The sequence below is a fragment of the Diorhabda sublineata genome, chromosome 3 (genome assembly GCF_026230105.1).
Source record: "Diorhabda sublineata isolate icDioSubl1.1 chromosome 3, icDioSubl1.1, whole genome shotgun sequence".
Taxonomy (NCBI): domain Eukaryota; kingdom Metazoa; phylum Arthropoda; class Insecta; order Coleoptera; family Chrysomelidae; genus Diorhabda; species Diorhabda sublineata.
The window spans coordinates 4,098,159-4,122,596 of record NC_079476.1 but is presented as its reverse complement, the minus strand read 5'-3'; the positions used below and the strand labels follow the sequence as shown (position 1 = coordinate 4,122,596).

Here is a 24,438-nt window from a genome sequence, read left to right as displayed (position 1 = left end):
ATTTGGTATCTAACAATGCATATTGTCTGTTTTTTCAAAAAATTCATGTGGAAATAAGTAACATAGATAAACATTGACAATTTAACAAATCAACAAAAATGAGAACAAAAAGATACTGTATTAATAGAATATTATTATTGTATAAACGCAAAGTTTATATACTAAATACTAAGAAAGCATTAAAACCTTGAAAATCATTATAACTAAAGTGCGCAAGCGACATCGAGTCATTTGGAAGATAATAAATCCGTTATTAATGATTTCTGATTAGAGATCATTCCTCTTGAGTTTCCTCTTATTATAAGATATTGAGAAATATATATCGGAAGGTTTATAAACTAATAACAACAATAAAATTATTATTTTTATGGTACGATACAAAATACAGAGAAAGTTTGTATTACAATCATAATTGAATTTTCTTCATCAGTTTCTTGTGATTATTTTACTATATCTATGGGGTACGTTTGTTATGTACAAATCGACCAATAACAATTCCTATTGGAAACAGATTAAGGAATTGATTTTCCACTATTCATAAGGGGTAATAACGAATTTAAAAAGTCCTACACCGTAAATAGCGAAAGCAGTTTTCGGACGAGAAGATTCAGATAAAGGTATTTGCAAGAAAGCCTTTTCCAAATCAATAGACGACAAGAATTTTGCACCTAGGAGTTTAGTAAGAATAATCAACTTGTACTATTGGATATGAATCAGAAATGATAACCTTATTTAATTTTCGACCATCAAAACAAACTCGACATTCAACGGGGACAATCTAGAAAAGTGGACACCAAGTTCGAGGGTTAAGTGACTTTGAGATTTAACATCTTATCTACTTTTTTTACGAGGGATATTACCGTTGGGGGATTTGCTTTACATCGCCAGTATCGATGTTAGTTAGTTCGACCAATTCGGTCTGAAGGAGCAAGTTTCGTAAATCAATTAACAACTGTTTTCATTCTACACTTATAAAAATTTATTGCTATTAATTCAGGTATTTAAGGTAATTTTGTGAACCATCTTGTATTCCACTAACTACTGGTTAGGTTCGTTTCTTTCCACGGCACAAAATTATTTTGTTAAGATACTCATCTATTACATAAAAACATTATAGCTGGGCTATAATCAAAGAATAAACACTGTCTTTTACATTCTTAATTTATTTAAATACCTTACACTACACTCAACTAATTCATTTATCACTATTACTCAACTAACTTAAATAATTTGATTAAATTCTTCGATTACTCTCTATTTCGATCTGTTCACTATGAATATTTATTATAAATTAATTTAACTGCACTACAGAAACACCTTCGTATATATTCCAAAAAAAGAAAATAATTGAACAAAACAAATAAATAAATAGACCTTCCTAAAAATTATTCAAAAGAAACAATGTGAATAAACCGCATGCTATAATAAAAAGTTTTTCAACACCTGAAAGTAAATTTAATATCAATATTTCAAGAAGTATTCAAATTAGAATTTTCTTCTTTTCAAGGTAATTTTGTGAACCATCTTTTATTCCACTAACTTCTGGTTAGCTTCGTTTCTTTGCATGGGACAAAATTATTTTGTTAAGATACTCCTATCTCATCTCTCACATAAAAACATTATAGCTGACGTGTAATCAAAGATTAACTACCAATAATTGTAAATAGAAAAAATCCCATTCTAACAATAAAAAGCATATTGGGAAAATAAACGCAAACTTCTTAATATTGTAATGTTTTTCTAAATTATTTGTACGAGTTCTATTCGTGGGGTGAATTAATAAACACTGTCTTCTACATTCTTAATTTATTTAAATACTTTACACTACACTCAACTAATTTATATAATTTATTTATCACTATCACTTGACTTTATTTATTTATATTCTTCTATTACTTTCTATTTCGGTCTGTTCACGATGAATATTTAATATGAATTAACTGAACTATGGTACAGAAACTCCTTTATAAAGAAAAAAAACAAATAAATAAATAGATCTTCCTAGAAATTATTCAAAAGAAATAATGTAAATAAACCGTCAGCTACAATAAAGGGTTATTTAAAAAAATAAGCATGGAAGGCGGTGTCAAATTTTAGAATTCTACTAAATTTGGACAGGACCGGCTCCGGGGCAGAGATGCGTTCGCAACGGTATATAACACAAAAAATTAGGTCTTGAATTGCTATTTATTTCTACACTGTGATTCAATTATATGGACATTACACCGACCAGTTTCTTTGAATAAGTCTTCGAATAAATTAAATTCGTTTTCTACTTGTCACAAATTTATTCTAAATTATTAATTACTGCACATTCTATATAAAAATTATGTTTCTAACTCGTCTGTTATAAAATATATAAGAAATAAGAAAATAAAAAAATTTATAAAAATTATGAGTCGCTTCCATTTTTGATTGTTGTCTACTAGAAACAAAAAACAGCAAAAACTGGCAGCATTTTTGAAATTCTGGCATGAAAAAACTTTTATGGTATTGTTTGATAACATTTTTATGGGCTAAATTGCTATGACCCTGTCGTAAGCGCAATATTCTCACTTGGTGTGGTCCATTTGATGTTGATTGGGGCCAAGAATTCACTGATAGTTTGATTTCTTTCGTATTATTTTGTTTTACCAATCACTAAACACTTAATATTTAATTTTTATTTATATTAGAATGTAATGGTGCAAACATAAATTCAACGGTGGTATCATCATTTTTTAAGTACACTAATTTTGCCTTGATGAGTAAGGCGATTAGATTTTTGGTATATAGTTGTTGTGAATCTGTTAATTTGAATGAGTATTTATAGTTTCGCATGTAATTCTGCAATGTACGTAGAAATAACTGATTTGAAAATGAATTTTAAGTATGTATTTTGTGTGAAGAAGAGCAGCTCCGTCTGATGATTTGGAAGAGTCAGTGATATTTTTTCTCCCAAATTTTTTGTGTTTTCTTTGTTGGGTCAGATACTTTAAAGACCATCCTCGTATAGTCTGAAACAATTAAAAATATTCACACGGTACAAGATTTTTTATTTAAAAAATTTCTGTTTTATCATAGATATCAAATAAAAATATTCGATGTAGAACATCTTAGCGATTGAATCGAAACACGAGACACGAAATCGTGACAAGAATTAATTTAGATAAAAAAAATAATTTGGATTCATTCGAATTGTTGTAAAATTGCCATCAAATGAGGTAACCAAATAGAATTAAGACAATGAGCAATTAATTTCAAATCACTTTATGTATAAACAATATTTGAGTCGGAAATTTTGTGACGATCATATTGGTTTCGTCAATTTCAGCTCGAGGGAAGGTCTGCAACACAAACACTTGAAGTCACTTACTTTACTAACATTTATCTACCGATCAAAATTAGTTTCAAGTAGGTCACTTGTGATTTAATGATCCCTTACAACTGTACCACGTCCGCCTCTGCGTCTCGATCGTCCGGCAAACATTAGCATTATACGTTTATATCTCCTGGTGCCTGCTTATTATTCTAATAAAAAATTCTGTTGTTGTTTCAGCTCCAGTATCCGTCAAGGAAAAGGAGGAAGCTCAAATGACTCTTTCTAGTCAGGTTTGATAAACATAATAGGCGTCCTTACGTCGAGTTTACAACAATGGACTTCGGTAAGTTAGTGTTAATGTGAACTTGGTGCGTATATTCTATCATTAGAAAGATCATAAGAAAATACGGTGTGTGAATTTGTTTAAAAAACTATAATTATAATTGCAGACAACTGTGTGTAAAATTAGTTTTTCAGAAACATAAATTTACAGGTACGGTGGATATATGCTAAGACGGTTTGACGGTACAATGACTTTTCAATGAAAATTTTACTTAATTTTAATATAAATCCTTCTATTCTTCATGTTCATGACTATAATTTCCAAATAACAAACTTGATGAGTTGCAAATTCATTCCAAAAAGAATATTACACAAAATTCCTAAAATACGAGTGAGTCTCTGCCATCACCTCATTTTTATATATAAAAAAGATTTTTACCAAACAATTTTTTAAAAATTGGAATAAAAAGTAATCTTAGTTAGCCATTTAAATTTGGCCGATAAACAGTAATATATTTGGCCAATTTTTTCTACTACAATAACGAACAATTCGGCAGAGGTATTGTCTATTGTCGTGATTGATTTTTTTTCACCAAATGCGCTCGTTTTTTCTTGCGTTTGGGATTAAAAAATATTAGAAAAACAGTATAATACGAGCATGTATCAAAATCTAGTTATCTTAGACCAGTTCCATGCATAAACAAAATATTGCGTTTCCATAGCAACGAACAATAACTTAGTGAAGTGTAAGTGTAAAGTCATCATCAAGTACCTGTATTTAAAAGAATTAACAGGTAAGTAGATTTACAAAGATATGATCAATACCCTTAGTGATCAATGTCCTTCGTATGCGATCGTGAAAAATTGGACTACAAGCTTCAAAAGAGGTAAATTTTCCATTGAAGATGATGACCGATCGGGCAGGTCCGTTTCTGTGTGAGTCTGCGACATGATTTATCAGACCGTCGAATTGGGCTGAAACGGATATCTGGAGCACTGAATTTTTCGTACGAACGCGTTCATCATATAGTTCACGTCAATTTGGACATGAGAAAAAATGCAGCAAAATGGATCCCCAAATGTTTGAATGTTGACCAAAAGCGTTCAAGGCTAGAAGCATTCGTTCGACTTCTTAAATCGAATTGTTACTATTGATGAGACTTGGGTACATTTCTACGATCCAGAAACAAAGCAACAATCGATGGAATGGCGACACTCTGGTTCTCCAAAACCTTAGAAGTTTCGTGTCCAAAAATCTGCTGGAAACGTTCTTGCTTCAGTTTTTTGGGATTGCCATGGAGTAATCATGATTGATTTTTTGGACTAACCACTTTACGGAAAAAAAATTAAAGAGAAAAGACGCGGACAGCTATCCAAAGGTGTTTTGATTTGCAGGACCAGTTCCTGCACACAAATATCATGTTGCCATGTAAAAAAAATTCGTTATTTAGGGTTTGAGTTACTAGAACACCCCTCTTATTCACCACATTTGGTTCTTTCTCCAACTGAAAAAAGTTTAAAAAATCGTAAATTTTTTTCGAATGAAGAAAGAAACGTTTTTGTTTTTGAAAGATCTAGAGACGTCGCAGGTTCGCTGTAATAAATGTATCCAATTAAGAGGAGAATATCTTGAATAATTAAATATTTTGACATTGTAATTTTGTTTGGTTCTATAGTAGGCTAAGAATTTTCGAATATATCCTCGTATTGATTAGTCTTCGTTCTCTCTTTTTCTAATCTATCGATATCAAAGTGATTTGGGATCACAAAACACTCTTGGAAATACTTTCATTGGATGAAGTCCATTGTTTCTACTATATTTTTGTTTTTGGGGTATAATGATGTACCCAAGTTTCATCTATTATAACTTATGGGAAAATGCACTTGGATAACATGTGAAAATATTCATACATTCATTCAATGTAAACGATATTTCATCAGTTTCAAGCAATAGCTTCAATTCAAAACATTAGATACCAGTTTATTTCATTAGATTTTATTCGACGATTAGTAACTATAAGGGCAAGTATTTGATTGACCCCTTTTTTGGAGTAGTTACACTAAAAGACGGTTCCAGACTTTAAGTATCACAGGAGTGATTATGGCCATTTCTGAAAGAATATAACCACCCACTAAGTATTTATGTAACGTTTCCTTAACTTCTTGAATCAATTGACACCTGAAACAGTTTTATTTATATCATTATTAAAACTAATTTTTCACATACAATAGTATAATCACCTCAATGAAAGTGTTGTCAACCCCTGAAAAGTAACTTCTCTATCAAACCGTCCTCGTAGTGCTTGAAAAGAATATTCGAGTTTGTACTCATAGTTACTGAAAATATTCTTAATCATATCAAAAATAGATGACTATTATTATCTGTATTAGACATGGCGATGTGAAATCGATTAATCGAAGAGTCGATTCGTCGGACGAAATAAATCGATTTTTGAAATCGATATATTGTTCTATATCGATTGAAAATCCACATTAAATTTTTTCTGTTTTGGTAAAAACCATTAAATTAGTTGAATAAACTTGTTATATTACGGTGTTGCCGGTTAAAGAGTTAATTACTCAAAAACTGTGTTCTTGGTTTTCGTTGCTTGTAAACACTTGTACTGGAAAGGGCTTAAAAGAAAAATTTAAACATTATCAAAGTTTGATCCTAAACTCAACTTTTAAATATAAAAAATACATTTGGAAAATACTTGTCTATCATTTATACCTGATCTGATATTTGATATGGTAAAAACATTATTGAATTCCCGGAACTAAAAAGTCCCTGATTTTACTGATAAGAAATCCCAGAAATTGTTTATCATAGTATATTTTTTATTTTTCTTAAAATGGATTCATATTTAGATTGTATGTGCAAACTTGAAAAAAAAAATCTATTTTTTAGAAATCGATCTTTTGGATCTTCATTTTTTTATGAAACGATACATCGATTCTAATTGATATTTTTACAAATAATCGACATCCCTAATCTGTATACTATATTTTTTGTGAAATTGGTAGTTGCAATCAACCACAACTTCTCTATTTCGCTACAAATAATTCAGTGCTGCATAAAATTGTGAATCAAAAAGATGCGTGTAACAAAACTCGAGCTTTGTTGATTGCTGGACACGACTTGTAATGATATGATTAAAAAATTTTAAAATAACAGAATACTAAATAGTAAAGTCTTTTCAAAAATGATCCTGAACCAAAAAATACTTTCGGAAAGTAATGAAACACGAGTTTCTGTGGTTTAAATAAAACGCAGTGAGCTGCGCTTGTTTTGCAAAAAGATCAAAGATCAGATGGAAGGTGAAATTTGATTTATTTATTGAAGGTATTAGTGTCTTCTGTGAAGGTACATGTTTCACATCTTTGTTCGACTTTACAATAAAAGACCTCACATAGCACAAAGCATCTCAACTCTCTAAGTAAAGATATTTGCAGATACGTTTCCTCGTGTGTCTGTACGGTTTAAGCTGCTTGTATGTCATAATCTGATATACACGTCCAAAAGCCTGAACCCATCATATTTTTCTCTTTTTTCCCATGTTGTTTCAATTTCTTTCCCTTTGGTTAATCTGAATTGAACTTCTTTGATATTAGACCCAGTTATAATATTCTCCTAAGCTAAAAGGTGATACCAGTGATCATGTTTCAATCACATTAGTGATGTCCCGAACGCATAAAGCGATGTGGTAGTTCTATCTGCAAGTTCACAGGTATTCCATCAGAACTGCGTGCAGGCCAACTTATTTCACGGCTCCTGGTGATCAATTTGACAAAGAAAATTTCACGAACTCGTGAAGAGATCTATTGGACGTCAGTAGGTGTCGGTCCGACGTGCTCGAATAATGATCTTTGGTTATAGCAATTTAAGTTATGCTGTTCGAAGAAGTCTGCACATAACCCTATGAATTCACTGTAACTGTGTGTACCCTTTCATCTTCATAAGTAAACGCTTATAGTTCCTCGCGCTGATCGCAGCCCATCCTGTCACTTTCTGATGCTTGTGGTTTGTTTTGGTTGCACTCCAGTAGCGGCAATTTTATTTGTTGAAGTGTTCCGTAAGATGAAAATGAGCTTAATCCCAAAACAATATTCTGTTTAACGTTGGAAAGCGCTAAATCATCATCTGGTTTATGAAATAAAGCCTCTGACCTTGCACCAACTGAATTTTGTAAAGGTGCAGCTCCAAATCTTTCTGGAAAATGCGAATAATGGTCATCTATGTAGTTTAAAGCATTTAAAACATTGTGCAAATGTTAACCGTTGCTCTAACGGCAATAATTTAATCCAGTACTAAAATTACCTATGACAACTAGGCACGTATTCTCCGTGATCGATGCCATTTCGTGACGGAGATTCATTGGATCTATAGCAGCAATTTTGTTTGATGACGTGTTCCTTAAGATGAAAATGAGCTTCATTCCAAAATAATATGTTTGTAAACGTTGGAAAGCGCTCAATCATCATCAACTTAATTTTGTGAGGCTGCAGCCCCAAATCTTTGTGTAAATTACCAAATAATTGTCATCTATGTACGTTTAAAGTAACAGCACGTTTCCAAATAGACAAAGCAGGCTCGTCACGAACTGATATACCACTATCTACGTTATGGCCGTTCTAAAAGACCGTGGACACCCCGATTTGAGTTAATCCAGTCTTCAAACTTCTGTTGAGCGCTTGGCGCATTATTTAAGTGACCGAACATTGCCAATATTGCAGAATTTTCTACGTGATACAGTCACCGAATGACTGTTTTTGTTAAATTGATGCTCCCCGAGATACAGCAATAGGTGAAATTTCTTTGGTAACACTTTGTAAGAATTGTCGCAATAAACGCATTTGGATTGCCACTAACCATCTCTGTTAAATGTATGTATTTAATCTATCGCCTAAAAATCTAGAAAGTATTGCATTAATAAATGCCTACATCCAATTTTTGAACTAATGGATATTCCAATTAGACAGCGTTCAATGTCGTATTGATCATATGATTTTATAAGAATTACGGAACTTATTTGGTTCAATTGCCAAAATAATTTAGATATTTTACGAGAAGTTCCAAGTGAATTGTCAATTATTTGAATGAGAATCCTTATTTCAGATGATGTGATTGCTTTATACAACGAAAACTCTTTGAAAAACAGTAAAATGCATACTTAGAGCATATAATTCGGAATACGAAATATAAATCCCAGCAACTATTAATTTTGGACAAGTTTGAAAGGATTGGAAGAAGAAAATATCTTGTCTTGGGTGAAATATCAGACAATGTACAGGCTTACACGATATTTCGTGGTTAGCACACGTCACAAGAAATAATGGAAAATATTATCGCAAACATCCTTAATGGATTGTATTAAAAGAAAACATACAAATTGTGCTTTTTTTGTAACCTAATAGTTTTCTGATAGTATGTGATGGATTTTTGATTCTAACTCTGCCAGATATTACTTAGATTGATCGACATATTCATCGAAGTACTCGATACGTGTGTATCTTCATAATTAAACGCCTACAGTTCCTCGAGCTGATATCGCAGCCCATCCTGCCACTTTCTGATGATTGTGGTTTGTTTTGGTTGCACTCCAGTAGCGGCAATTTTATTTGTTTACGTGTTCTTGATACGTGTATTTCCATGAAAACGAATTTATTATTAGTTAAGTTATAAGTGTATGAAATGAATAATACTTAAAGGAATAAAAATTATACCAACTTGAACACTTCTAGTTTTTTGTTCTATTTTATAATAATGTAAATATATTTTCAAAAATTTCTTCCAGATAATCCGTCGTATTTCTCAATTTCTAATGGAAAGGAAAACAGTCTAGAAAAAAAGGAAATATGGAACAGCTCTGAATATACTTTTTTCAAGCAACTGACTCCACCTAGAGGAGGATCATGGTACAACAAAGAAAGAAGAGTATATTTAAGGTACGTGCATTACACTAGACAACCGGAGCGTGAATTCACGGTCGCCGTATTGTTATAGTTCTCATTCCAAACAAAATTTGTGAGGTAGTGTGTGTACTTAAAGTTATTTAAAAAATATTTAATGAGCTGACTGTTGTTTAAGATGTGTGTTGTGCCGGAAGGTATTTTTTGAAAAATTTATCAAAGCGTTTAGAAAGTGATCCCTGATCTGCGTTAACAATTGCGGTTTGTGACGTCAACACTCCTGTACCTGCAAAAATCCTTATTCACGCATCAGTAATAAATCTGAACAAAGTTTGCAAAAAGCTTCGACTTGTTCATTTTATAGAGAGAGTACGATTGGCTTAATTAGGCCAAAATAAATCGAAAATCAAGAATAAAATTGTCTTCGCTTCGTTTTCGAGATATCGATATAATAAAACGTTAGTTCAAAATTCGCTTTATTGAACAGATGGCGCTCAATACTTCATTTCAAATTAATAGTTTATCACTTCAAATTCAATATGAATCTTGTAATTCAATAAACAAAAGATTTTTTATTTAATTTTTATATTATTCACCCTGATATTATATTGGAAAAAACAGATTTTTATAGGAAAATGAGCCATTTTTGATAACTTTCATCACTCTGTGATGAATATAACTTAACATACGATAAATACATGAATAATTTGATGTTTTTCATGAAGAATTGTTGGTTGTTTTTTCATTATTTATAAAATAAAAGAAATATTTAATGGTAGTTTGAAGATTTAATTAATAATTTAATGTAAAAACATCCTCTTTCGAGCAAAAAGTAAGTTCTGAATGCTTTCAAAAGTTATTTATTTTCGTTTGTTTTATAATTGCGAAGCCCCCTATAATAATAAAATAAAACTTAAATAATCATTTAGCTATAAAAAATTCACGAAATTTGAACTTTTTGCACTCAAAGTGCACCACGAGAAGGTTAGGTTAGGTTAGGTTAGGTTAGGTTAGGTTAGGTTAGGTTAGGTTAGGTTGATATATACAAATATTAAATAAAAATAAATTTTTCCAACTCCAAGTATCAAATCCAGGCGCCACGGAAATAGTAATCGTACCTATTCTGTTATAGTAGAGCTCGAGCACCACCTCTTTCAAGTTGTTTTAAAAATGTCTCAAATTGAATTTCACGTAATCATAAAATTTTTGACTAAAGAAGGATTAACACCAACATAAATCAGAAGCAGAATTGAGGCTAGGCTGTTCGCGGTAACTTGATCCATTATTTCCAGCAATTAAAAGAAATTTAAGTCGTTTTGCTGGGGATAAGAATCATTAGAAGATGAGCCACGTGTGGGAAGTCCTATGACGGTGGCTGCGCAAGAAAAAATTTAATGACCGGCGCCTAAAAACAAAAGAAATTGCAGCACAGACAAGTATTTACAAAACAATTGCTCTAAGGATTCTCCTCAAGCATTTATATATGAAGAAAAATAGTGCAAGTTTGACGCCTCGAATTATCGATTTTTAAAACTTTGCCGCGAGAAGAAAATGTTATCCGATCCATTATAACGAGTTATGAAACTATAGTCTTTTACTATGATCCGAGATCCGAAAGAGATTCCATGAAGTGACATCAGAAAGAAGAAAGGAGTCAAAATAAACAAAGGTCACGAAAAACACCAAAAGATTTATGACTAAAATATTTAAGGGGAGCTTATGATACCTTTTTGAAGTATTAAATACAGCCGTGAACGCGGCATATTATTCTGTCTTACTTGCGTCAAAAAATTATCGAAAAAAGACGCAGCAAAATCAGTCAAAATGGGCGCTGGCTTCATGACAATGCTCCAGTCTACACTGCTTCGCTTTCCAAGGCTAATGTACACGAATATGGCTTCACAGAGATTGAACACCCACCATATAATCCTCTAGTTACATACGACAATTTTTTTTTACCAAATCTGATCGCTGGGTTGATGGTTAAAAGACTTAAGAGCCACGATGAAATTGAACATATTAAAGATGAATAATATTTTTATTGTGGCTTAGAAGCTTTAGTCAGACCTACTGAATTTTTTGTATTTATGATCTTTCTTTCTATGCTAGGCTTAGAACTCGTATTATTTACATAAACTTTTTGATTTCTCGAAATATCCTTCCAGAAATTAGTCATAATGACACCACCCGGATACCTTACAAAATAGATGAAAATCAGTGTTAGTTCTAATTAAAAGTAATCGAAACTGATACCTTGGAAAACTAAATTTAATACCACATTTAATACCACGTTTCATACTAAGTATGGAACTATAGTTGACGAAACTTGCTATGGCGAATTTAACCCTTTTAATCATATAGAAATATACGGATTACACTATGGAAACATTTCTAACTTAAAAAATTAATTGATTCGAATTAAATTATACAATTGTGAAAATGGAAATCATCACAGCTGATTACCAACTTAATGGTCAATAAAACATTATATTACTCAGTTTTTTTTTCAGTTTAGTTTCCCGTCATATCTTTATAGTTGCCAACACAATGTCAGTCATATATTATTCTTTGGCGTCGTAGTGTGCAGTATTATAAAACAAGACGCATTCTCGTATATAAAAAACGAATATCAACCGCAAATTATTAGATTCAAACCCATGCACCTCGCTATAAGTATACACGTGCTTATAATTCGCAATAAGTTTGATTTTTCTGACGTTGTTATTTTAAGAAACGGAAGTGTTGAAGTTTTACCGTAATCGTTAGGTGGCTATTTGCAGTAAACATTATATTTGTTCAATGCAACCGGAATTTGGCTACAAGCAGTTAGACGAAAGACATTAACGGGAAACTCTATCCGGTACAACAAAAAGTCAATTTAATGATCGTTACTTCGAATCGGTTTTCCAAAGTTAATAAAATAAAACTGCCGCGTACATTTTTATGAACTTTTCGATCAATTTTGAGTGGAGTAAAAGCTTTTTATACGGTTCATTATAAATAGTAAGTTATTTAGGATGTGATGTTACAATGGACCAAGTAAATATAATCGCATTTCAAAGGTAAAGTTTCAAGGTCTACAATATTTTTAGTATTTAAGTACGAAAATGAATTTTTATTGTGAACATGAAAGTATTTAACCTTAATATAGATTAACGATAATGCTTATTAAAACAAACAAACCATGAAATAATTATATTTTGATTATTAAATATTTGTTATCACTAACAGTTTGGTTTGTACTAGGAATCAATAGTTCTCTTTATACTTTATAACCTTATTCTCATATTTCCGCTTTTCTACTTTTACTATTTAGTAGCGATCTGTGGTCGAAAAGAAAATGATGAAGAACTAAAAGAAAATGTAATATTTTAATGACATATGACATAAGTCAATAAGATGTGTGACTGACACATAGTTGACGCTGACATTGTCAAATGACGTTTATGAAGTACCAACTTTCAAAAGACTATGTGTAAAATTGAAGCTACCTTTGTTATTTTCGAAACATTTCTTCTTAATCAAAAAAATACTGTACAAGCTCAACAATGGATGATGTTGAAAGTTCTAGTCGTCTAATTGAGGTGATTACTCCAGAAAATATCAAAATAGTCCACAAATTGGTTATATCTAATTATAAATTGAAATTGCTTGAGATAGCTGAGACCAAAAAGATATCAAAACGAAGTGTATTTACAAGTTACAATTATGCATGAACATTTGACCATGAAAATTCTTTTTCCAAAGTGGGTGCCGCGTTTACTCACAGTCGATCACAAACAACATTTTGATGATTCAGAGCAGTGTTTGACCTTGTTTACACGTAATAAATCAGATATTTTGCGTCAAATTTCTAGATGGAAGGACATGGATCCATCACTTCGATCCGGAATCAAAACCAATATCATCTGAGTGGACTGCAGCCGGTGAACCACGTCCGAAGCGTCCAAAGAAAAAACGGCTTCATACGTCAAAGAAAAAACCGCAATGCACCGATTCACGATGGTAACGATGGTTAAATTGACTTAATTACACTTCGAATTGTTTCCCCATCCACCGTATAGTCCAAATCTACCCCCCAGTGTCTACTGGCTGATCTCAAAAAAATTCTCAAATGAAGCAGCAATTATTTGAGGCAAAAGACAAACCCTTCTACAAGCATCGCATTATTTTATTGCTCTTGAAGGAGATTATATTGATGAATAAAATCGATTATTGACAAGAACAAAATGTCTTACTTAGTTAGTCACACGACTCATTGAGTGATGTGAATCTTCCAGGTATGATACGATGCTTGACCAATACAATGTGTTTAACGTTAAGATTCACAATTTTAAAGGATTGAACACCAAATATTTTTCAATTATACGCATGTTTATCGACTTTAATCGCTTTTCTTGAATTGTTTTCTTCAGTTTTCATAGAGCTAAGTGAGCTTTTGATTTCCCCTTATAAAAACAACTTCTACAATTGTAAATGGATGATCTAAGTTAATTATTTGTCTGATACGTTCACAAAAAACTTTTTTATAAATTCCATATAAATATAAATAATAAAATTAGTACCCAATCGTTTTTTATAGTTCTTCCATAAAAATAATGTGATTCTACGAGGCTGATCTCTGTTTTTTGTCCATGATCTATCCATATTACATTATACTAAGCTGGAATTTCTGGTGCCGTTGGTGATATTCAGACCAACACTCACAATTACACTGTCTGACGCGATCTTCGATAACCAAGTTATCATCTTTATTGTTGTTATTGTTAGTATTGAGAATACACAATGTTTACAACTGATGTATTAATCCCAGTCATGTCATAAAGATCCAGATGGGATAGCTCTATGTACCAAAAACTTTCATCCAAATTTCCGTAATCTCTCACACTTCGAGAGAACGTTGATATAAGTTTTGTTCTCTATGTAGCACAATCTGCACGTGGCATCCTCTGCTAAACATAGTCCCAGAAAAAATTGTTGGATAGATTAAAGATATCTACAATATCAGATAGCACAGCGAAAAGATTGAGTCGTGAGTTTAGATGTGGTAAACAGACAAGTTGTTGAGTCGAAGATGTAGATGTAGACACCCATAACCACCACCATACTTCTTGATCTCGTGTTGCTAGATCGGAGTAGTTGAAGATAGTGTCATTATTTACCAAATTTGGACGTTCATATCTTATTTGCAGAAGTTCCAGAATATTTTCGTGGTAAATGATTTGCTTGGGATAATAATAAAGTCATATTAGCGATAGTTCTGTGGTTCAAGAACATTATTAGGGAAATATGTTGATCTTAATGGAGACTATATTGAGAAATTAGAATTGTTCATTTTTTTCATTTTAATATTTGATATTTTCATCAAAATAATTGTACTTTTAATTTTAGGTCGGTAAGTACCAACTCAGCTGAATCTAATCAAGAATTATTAATAATGGGAGAACCAAGACTGAGCGACATAGCACCCGAAATCAAACATCCTCCAAGCAGATCAAATTCTGTGAAAAGTCAAAAGACTGATTTCGGTAACGATCTAAGTTATATTCCAACTTGTTTAACTGAAGAACATAGTGATGATTTTTGTGAAAATGAGGTGTTTGATGATAATAATTATGAAAGGTTGGTATTATTAGCAACAACTACATATGCAAGTTAGAGCAGAATAGAATAGTCAGACTAGTATTTGTTTAAGAGGATTGTACTTCATTTTATTTCTTTCCTATTTTTCATTATTTTAATCATGTTTTATATAAGATTCCGGTTACTGTTTATTCACCTTTTGTCTTCCAATTCAAAGATCGTTTCACATAATAGGTCAAGTATAACAAAATGATCAATCAGAAGCTCTAAAAAAATGTTCACTAGTAATGAAACAAAATAAAAAATGGAAGTAACAGGAGAAATTAAATTTGTGATCTATTTGTTAAAGACAAATCTAGGAATGATTTTATAAGTCTACTTAAATGTGGGAAAGGTTACATGGATAAGGCAAACTTCAAATTATAATGCCATATTATGAATTACAGTATGTAGTATAAAAAATTACAAGTTTAGTATCTTCCAAAATACTTAACTTCCTCTTTTAACCCAACTTACTTGTAACTTAGTTATCAGATAATCAGATTTATAAGATAGGAAAACTTTATTATTCTTAAAATTAGTTTTCCACAAAAATCCTGTTCTTGGTCTTTTCTTTCCATCGCACGATTCCAATTCTTCTCGAGGCGTCCTCTACTTCTCTTAACTACTTCTTCTTTTGACGGATGCTCTAGCCATCTTAGTTTTTGTGTTTTTATTAAGTTAACTATATTTTCCTCTTCTAGTTTTTTCGTTATTCCATAGTTTATACGTTGTCTTCAATCCTGATCCTTCTAATTGTTCTTATTATCTTCCTTTCCGTTATTCTGAACTCTTCTAGTTCTCTGTTTGTCAGTGTCTTTATTTCTTCGCCGTGCATTAGTATAAGTTTCATCTTATGTTTCGTAAATATCCATTGTGTTCTTTTTATTTAATATATCGATTTGATGCATATTATTACTTGCATGATTTGCTCTATGAGTAGCTAATCTGTTGTGTTGAATTTCTAATCTTCTTTCTCTATTACTGTCAATCATTATTTCTAGATATTTTCAATTTTCTACTCTGTTTTTTTGCTGCTACCTCCAGCTCCATACTTTCCAACCAATGCTCTGCGTTTGGTATTATCAGATCCATTTCCACTTGGAATATGTCATGTATGCACTAGCCATGACTTGTGACCCATAATTAATCCTTAATGTTCCATCTAATAATGTACGAGTAATCTAAATTAACAGTGTATTGAGTGTATATTTTGATTTGTATTCAATACTAAGAAATTATACACATTTTGAAGAATACCTCGAATTAATCTTAAATTATTTCAAGTACTATAATCGGCAAAAATTGCACTAGCCAATTCAAACTACATATAATCTAGAGACATTTTCTTTGAGCCTCGGTATTTTTTCAGATATCATAATTTTCCGGCAATAAACAGATCTAATCAGAGGAGACATTCTATAGGCACTTTCGTTGTACACGCCACAGATGACTCAGTACAAAAAACCAACGATATAAGTCAATCGTCAAATAAATCATCAAAAGTTGTTAACGAAACTGTACATAGGGATGATCTTGATGACCATTCAATAAGACATGCTTCTTTTCCCAGGAAAAGGTGTATAAAGTGTACCAAAGGTAAGCAAAATTTTAATTATCTTCATAAACGTTAGCACAATTATTTCTAAGCTCTTTCTAGTGAGTATTTCACTAGATTTGTTTTCCCACTATAGATTAATCGAATTTGAATAAAAGGCTATCTATAGAGTATTTTATGATTTTCACACTTGATGTTATAAGAGAACCACTAGTCCCATTGAATCAATTACACCATAAAAAAGCCTATGACACATCATAAACATGGTAGTGAAAGAATTGACTCGTTTCGCCCAGCCTCTAACTGAAAATTCCGTTGAAATAAATGGACTTATTATTAAAACAAAAGTTTTTATTCAATTTTTTGGCTTCTGTGTTAATTTCTATAGCAGTTAGCTAACCAGAACAACATTCACGAGCTTTATGTTGTAAGATAACTTTGTCGACTGTATAAGTTTAACATATAGAATCTTCCTACTGGAGTACCTCTGCCAACCAGCTGGAAAAGAGTTCGCAAAATAAAACGGGTTGATTTGGTTTCTAGAAGGTAACATGTCTATAAAATAATGAGACCGATCGACATGTGAGCTGTCAAAACATCGCTGATGCACTAGACATCAAACAGTGAGCAATCATTTGAAAAAACTGGACATACAGAAAAACGCAACATGAGTTAAGCGTATCAAAATCAGCGATTTTTTGTTAAAACACAATTAAATGAAGACATTCGTCAAAAGAATTGATGAAATATGAGAAAAATAAAGGCATACTATGGTGGAAGATTGGTGAAGTGATGTTAAGCATTGCAAAGCCCGCAATCATGTCCACTCACCTAGTCAAACGGTTAATTCAGTACTGTACTATCAATAATTCGCCAGATAACAGCAGAATACTCAAATGGAGCGCCTCGAGTTGGTCAAATGAAGGGTGTTGTATGCTAAGATAACACCAGCCACAAAATTTGTTGATGACTCATGTGATTTGAACGTATCAACCGCTTCTGCTGGTGTAGAAAAACATTGACCTAGCAATTTATTTTTGATCTGCGGGAATGAAAACACTAGCCTTTTATTTCCTTCTATTTTAATCGTACCATTGAAAGCATAGTATTTCTTTTTATTACTTAGTCATAGTAATTTTTCTTAACCCGGCATTAGACAGGTCAAAAATAGTTGTGACACTTGGGGGTGTAACAAACCCCAAATTGATTCGGTCAGCGATGCCTTCCTGATTTTAGTGCTTTTCTGGGCCCTCTTAGTAGGTAACATTGAAATTTTTGTATAAAAATATTATTTTTTGTTTTTATTGGATATTGTACGAAAGTGGATTCTTTCTTTTAGAATAAAAAATGAGATGCTTTTTTTATTTATTTGCTGAAAATTTTCGATAAAGATACCAAACAAATCGAAACAGAGTGTTATAAATAAAGCTAAAGGCTTTCAAACAAAAAAAAAACGGATAAAATTCTCGCTAGAAACAAAAAAGTTATTGTGTATTCAATTAGTACAATTTTTGCAATAGATGACAGTATGCTCGAGGCATAAAATACGGAACACGCTTCATAAACATATCTAGTTTTTCTGTCACGTGAACGTGGGCATGCAGAGCAGATTCCCTGTTGATTAGGCCTTGGTTTTTTTGCTAGGTGGTTCAGGATTTCTACCCAAAATTTTTCTGATATTGCCGCGTAAATCGAGAGCAAGCCTGGACTTAGACCGCCTTTGTCTTTGGTTGTCTTTGATCAATTCCATACTCAATGTTTTATGGGTAATAATATTTTCGAACCTGGTTCTTACGTTATCCTGCCATTCCATTTTTTCCATAAAATGTATGGATTTCAACCGAGTCTGCGACATTTTGTTTGTCGTCGACTTCCTGCATTTCTAGGTTTTCTTTTTTGGCATCAGGGTAATCACTATAGACGCTGACAATGTCTATTTCGTCATCTTCTTCGGAATCATCCTCATCGATAAAGTTTTCGTTGTTTTCTACATCTTGGAAACGTCTCTTATCTTCTTTGTTATCTCCCATCAATACACGAGCTAATACAAGCGATAATTCACAAATAATAACCATAGTTGATGAAAATAAAGAATCTGCTTGTAGAAAGGATGTTACAAAAACAAAACATATCTGCTCAAAAAAAGTTCTGAATTTAGACCGGTGGGGTGTGAGAAACTCCAAGCAACTTTGAAACGGTCCTATTTTCTGCATTCTTCAAGCGCTGGGGTTTGTCATACCCCAACTGTCTAATGCCGGGTTAATGCAGTTATGAGATAACCCATTAAAGTGTTAATAAAGTTATTAAAAAATACTAACTATTATTAAACGGTTATTCATGCTTCGATATTTATATTTATAACAATATTATATTAATTTATTTTTCAAGGAAACACAAAGAATATAAATATGGAAGATATCCTGATAATTTCCTCAAGGAGAAGCGAAGCAGCGTCGTTATGGGTAGATTACTTCTCGAATTATTTCCAGCAGATAAGTAAACATGCCAACAGGAAACCGTTTAAGTAAGTAAATTGGTCAATAGCCTGAAGACTGCCGTCACTCATCTGCTCTCGGTGTATTTGCGACATTTTATTGATTTTCATAAATACCTAGCGGCCATAAAAGTGATTAAAGCTTAATAACTAATTTCAAAATTTATCCTAAACAGAATTTATGCGTAGATGCCTGTACCACGACGATAAAATTTGGAATTTAAACAAACGAAATGTAAACCAACCCCATAGGAGTTTTGTTCAAGGTAGATTCAAAATATTTGAAAATATGCTGATAGTGAACCGTACAACTGATACGATAGTTTAGAACTTAAAAAAAAAAGGATTTGATACATGCTTATAAAGCGGAATGCTGCCAGATTATCTGCGGTAAATTCTCAACAAATCTCATTGTTCTTTCAATTTTTTCCTATTGACGTTTCTGTTTTCTAATGGATTCGATGTAATTTACCTTGAGATGAATGCAATTAAAAAACTTTCATATATTTCATGGCCTGTTTTATAATCTTCCATGTCATAACAAAAGCTATTTTTTATCAACGAGTTCCCTGCCAAAATTTCCAAATGTTTCTCTTATTTATTTAAACTGGAGGGGTGAATATATAAACAATGTCCCTTATTAAATTTATTTAAAGACTTACACTATATTTAATTAATATAGTATAATAATAATAATTATAGTTCCTCCAATATCATTCGCAGATTATAAAAACTCTTCCTCCTATTTATTTAAAGAAATTTATGAATTAAACTAAACTCACCAAGCCATGCCAATGCTTATCGCAGACTTTCTTGCAGGAATATTTCGAAGAAATCGTATACATAAGACTTCGGCCAATAGAAATACATTTATGTTCACGATTCGATGTTTTAATTGGTAAACAGTTGAGATGATAAGTCCACGTGGACTGACGGTTTGTTAATTGTTTACCGTATTTTAGACGGGGAGTGAACATGATTTTTCAGTTCTTAATTTGGTATGAATGGCGTGCGTATTTATGAAATATTGATTATTCCTCTCACAACTGTCTTCTACAATTGATATTGGAAGAACTATAACCTATCACTAATACTTAACTAACTTATATAATCTATTTATATTTACCAGATACTTCTCGTTCATTATTACTATTTATTATAAACTAAACAAACTCCTTTATATACCCAAAACGAATTTCTCAAGAATTCTAGAAAATAAACCAACAAAAACAAATGAATAATAAGACCTTTCTAGAAATTAGTTCAAATAAACAATTTTCAAATTTTATAATTCCATTATAACCGGATAGATCCGCCTTCATGTCGAGGACGAATTCGTAACAATAATTATTGGATGAGAACACCAATTTGAATAGATATAATAGAATGTTTTGACCTTTGACTGAAATGAAACCAAATTTGAAAGGTACCAAAGAAGCACAACGAAAATAAATGGAAGATTTGACAAAAAATTAGGGTAGAAGGTTTCTCGACGAATTTTCATGTTTTTCGTTGTGCCATATGCGAATCTGAACTTTACCAACAGTTCTTGCAAATACTGCTCTAGGTTTGATTATGCTGAACAGCTTGGAAGGTTTATTGGGGCGATTGATTTGAACGACGACACCAATTTGCAGTTTGATCGGGTAGATCGTTGATGTACAGGAAAAAGAGTAGGTGACAAGAAGTATCCTTGGGGAATATTAGCAACCTAGATGGATAGGTCTTTGAGAAAGCTACTAAGTCAGCCGATAAGTCAGGAGGACAAACCGTACGATCTTGATTTATTTAGAAGGTTGTCATGCCAAACCCTGTTAAAATCCTTCGATATGTCCAGTGCGATTGTTCTGGAGTCTCCATATTTTTCTATAGCTTCAGTCCATACTTTGGTGACATAGACTAGGAGATCCCTGGTTAATCGATATTTACGGAAGCCGTATTGAAAGTCGCTGATGATGTTAGCAGACCTAAAATATCTCAATGGTTAACGACTCAGTTGTCTTGTTTGTTGTTGAGACAATCTGCCAATACAAAGTAAAGCGACATTGGATACTGCGTACGGACACCCAACACCTTCATTTACGAACGAAAAATTTTAGACAGCGGAATTCAAACATGGCCGTGACTCACCTCGAGCGTTCGGGACGGCCAGAAAGTGCGACAGCCAACAATATCGGATTGATGTATCCGCGCTTTGGGTGCCGCATTTATTCACTTTGGTCCAAAAGGGCAGTTTCAGTCATGATTATAAATGAAACCTAGATCAATTACTAAGATCTTAACACGAAAAATACTGTCAAAACAGAGGATTTCAAACGGCGAATTTGCTCCGAAAAATATGGTTAGGTTCCACAGTCGGAAAAGCGATGGCAATCGTTTTCTTGGGATCATCATTGATAAGGTGAAGGGAGAAATTACAAAAAGTGACCGCATTTGAAGAAAAAGAAAGGACAACGGGCCTTCTCATACTTCAGTGATCGCCATGACTTTACGAATGTCCACCGTAGTTACCATATCCGGCCCCTAGCAACCCCAACCCCTAGCAAACCCGTTGTTGTTGTTGTAAACGTAAATTTTGAGGAAAATGGCGGCAACTATTATTTGGAAGGGCTAAACAGGTTCAAGCATCACTTGACTAATTGTATAAACGATTGAAAAATAAAAATGTTGAAAAGATGGAAAGAATATCTTGTTTCTTTATTAAATCAGAAACTTCTAAGACAACCCTCGTATATGGTCTAGCGATACATGTGATCACTGCACACAAAAGTTTTATACATCGACTTAACACATTTATTTCGATCGTTAACAATAAATGGATTTGGCACTACAATCATTTAATTTATCTTGATCATTAAAGTTTTTATAGTTTTTGTTTGCCAACAAATGAAAAAAAAAACAATTTTCAGTTGTCACCTATTGGATAAGTCGTATTTATTTTTATTTATTCATAGGATACAATATGCCTCATTAGAAGAAATAATGACAAAATCAGAACAGGAATATAAGGAATTCAATTCGAGAGCTTCAGCGGTAAAATTACAATTGGTTGTGTTGTGTCCAAATTTTATGGAAATGGTAGCTGAGCACACTGAAGATTGCATGGGATTAGGAAAGTTATTATTACCTGATAGAACATTGGCTCTTTTATTGGGAGTTGTAGATGAAGATTTTACTGAAAGCCATAAAAGAGGTAAGCATAACAAACCCATAATTTAATCAAGAATGAGGAAAACAATGAAAATACTCATGACCATAAGAATTGGACAATTGTATTTTTGATTTTTAGTTAAATGTATATTCTTTCCTTTCTTTTATAACTTCTGTTCCATCTACGTCTGTAAACAGTTAATTTAGTTCATTTTAGCACTGCTTACAGTTCTTTCTTCGTTTTTTTCTTTCACTATTTCATTTCTTATATCCAATGCTATCTATTCATTCCTTATTCCCGAAATTTATTTCTTATCATAGCCTCATACATCAGGAAATATTCAACAAGTATTTACGATATTAACAAAAATTATTAATTCCATAAGTTCGGGAGCTACTCAAAACTTAGATTGTTTAAATTACTTTTAGAAGATGAGGACGTTCAGTTCACAGATCTTCTTTTACATACTGAAGTGAGCTGGCTGAGCAGAGGTAAAATACTTGAGCGTTTTATCACGCTTTTGCCACAAAAAAGGAATTTATTTCATCAAGAGGCAAATTACGAGCAATTAGAAAATAAGGATTGGCTAATCGACCTCGGATTTCTGATAGATATAACGGCAAAGTTGTACAAGTTGTACAAGGGAAAAATCAGCATATCGCTGATATGATTAGTGCAGTAAATGCATTCAAATGCAAGTTTGAATATTGAAAAAATCATTATCCCATTTCCCAAATACAAAATATACTGTTGAGAATTTGAATAATGAAAATTTTACTGCTACATCATATTTAGAAACTGTAGATAAGCTAATAGAAGAGTTTTCTTCTAGATTTGAAGATTTTTGCAGCATTAGAACCCGTTCTAAGATTTTCCATAAATCCATTCAATGGTACTGAAGATTATGTCTATGTTTAAATAGTTTCACTGTATTTCGATCTTCATAATATCGAAGACCTAGAATTAGAAATAATAAACTTGCAAAGTGATATTATTTTAAAAGTAATGATAAAATGTTTTTGAACTTGTTCGATAAAAATAAGTATCCTATTTTGAGGAAACGTACGCTAAAATTTTATTCATATTGTGCAACAACATACAATTGCGAGTCTTTGTTCTCAAATATGAAATATTTGAAATCAAAATACCGAACAAAGCTTAATGACTCACATTTAGATAATTGTTCAAGGACCGGGAACTCTAAATATATCTCCAATAATAAGAAATTAGTTTAAACTATGGACAGCCACGTTTCACACTGAAATATAAGTATCATTATGTATGACAACAACAAATAAAGTTATAAAAAAATCTGATTTTTATAATACCTATTTATACCTGTTGATTATCTGTAAAATGTTTGCCATCGGTGAATTTCAAGCTTCAGCTTTATCCTGAAAATGCCCCGTGCCAACAAGTCGCAAGTATTTCTCTCAATCCACCCCCTATTTATCAGATTTAGTCCCACGGAACCGCCTTTTTCTTTCCGAAAATAAAACATGTGCAGGGAACTACTTGAAAGTCAAGGTAGAGCACATGGAAGCCTTTCCGAATGAAGACAACCTGCAGTGTTATAGATTCAACGTTGGCTTCAGTGCAATGTTACCCAGGGACAGTACTTTGAAGGTTATTTCAAATTTTATGTTTCCTTTTACTTTATTTTTGATCAAATAATTTTTGATTACGCCTCGTAACGACTCTTGAATCTTAATTATCCTCATCTGTATGGATTTTTTTAGTTCTACCAACATATTATCAATGGCACAGAAAGTGTGTAGGACAAGACCAGGACGAAAATTTCACTAAAGAATTCTTAGGACAAGCCATGGCAATTTTGTCGAGAGTGTGGAAGCAACAGATTTCTATTATTTCACAGGAAAAGTCTTATTTTTCTATAACTCCCAAAAAAATTCGACAAGTAAGTATTATTAACTATAAAGAATTTTTTCTTTTCCAAATAAAACATTTTACGGTAATTTTATACTTTCGCGGTCCCCTCGTTTTTTTTGGCACTAGAAAATCGAAAAATCATCCGAATTCGATACTTTTTTCAAAATCGTCATTTTTATGGCGAATTTATGAAAAAAAATATATGGGAAATATCTCACCTGGAGATTTCA

The 24,438-nt window shown here is 32.2% G+C and overlaps 1 protein-coding gene across 2 annotated transcripts in view; it reads left to right on the top strand.

The window, feature by feature from the left end:
- The window catches only part of LOC130441318 (phosphoinositide 3-kinase adapter protein 1), a 111,620-nt gene that overhangs the window by 69,049 nt on the left and 18,133 nt on the right, over positions 1-24,438 (top strand). The window contains exons 2-8 of one of the 2 annotated variants that reach the window (XM_056774938.1): positions 3,539-3,644; positions 9,379-9,529; positions 14,885-15,115; positions 16,488-16,714; positions 19,062-19,197; positions 22,122-22,360; positions 24,058-24,236. In XM_056774938.1, coding sequence (XP_056630916.1) covers positions 3,635-3,644; positions 9,379-9,529; positions 14,885-15,115; positions 16,488-16,714; positions 19,062-19,197; positions 22,122-22,360; positions 24,058-24,236 — 1,173 coding nt within the window. In that variant the 5' untranslated portion in view covers positions 3,539-3,634. Of the gene's footprint in view, positions 1-3,538; positions 3,645-9,378; positions 9,530-12,045; positions 12,556-14,884; positions 15,116-16,487; positions 16,715-19,061; positions 19,198-22,121; positions 22,361-24,057; positions 24,237-24,438 lie in introns of those variants that run through there. The other variant, XM_056774939.1, reaches the window with a different exon arrangement.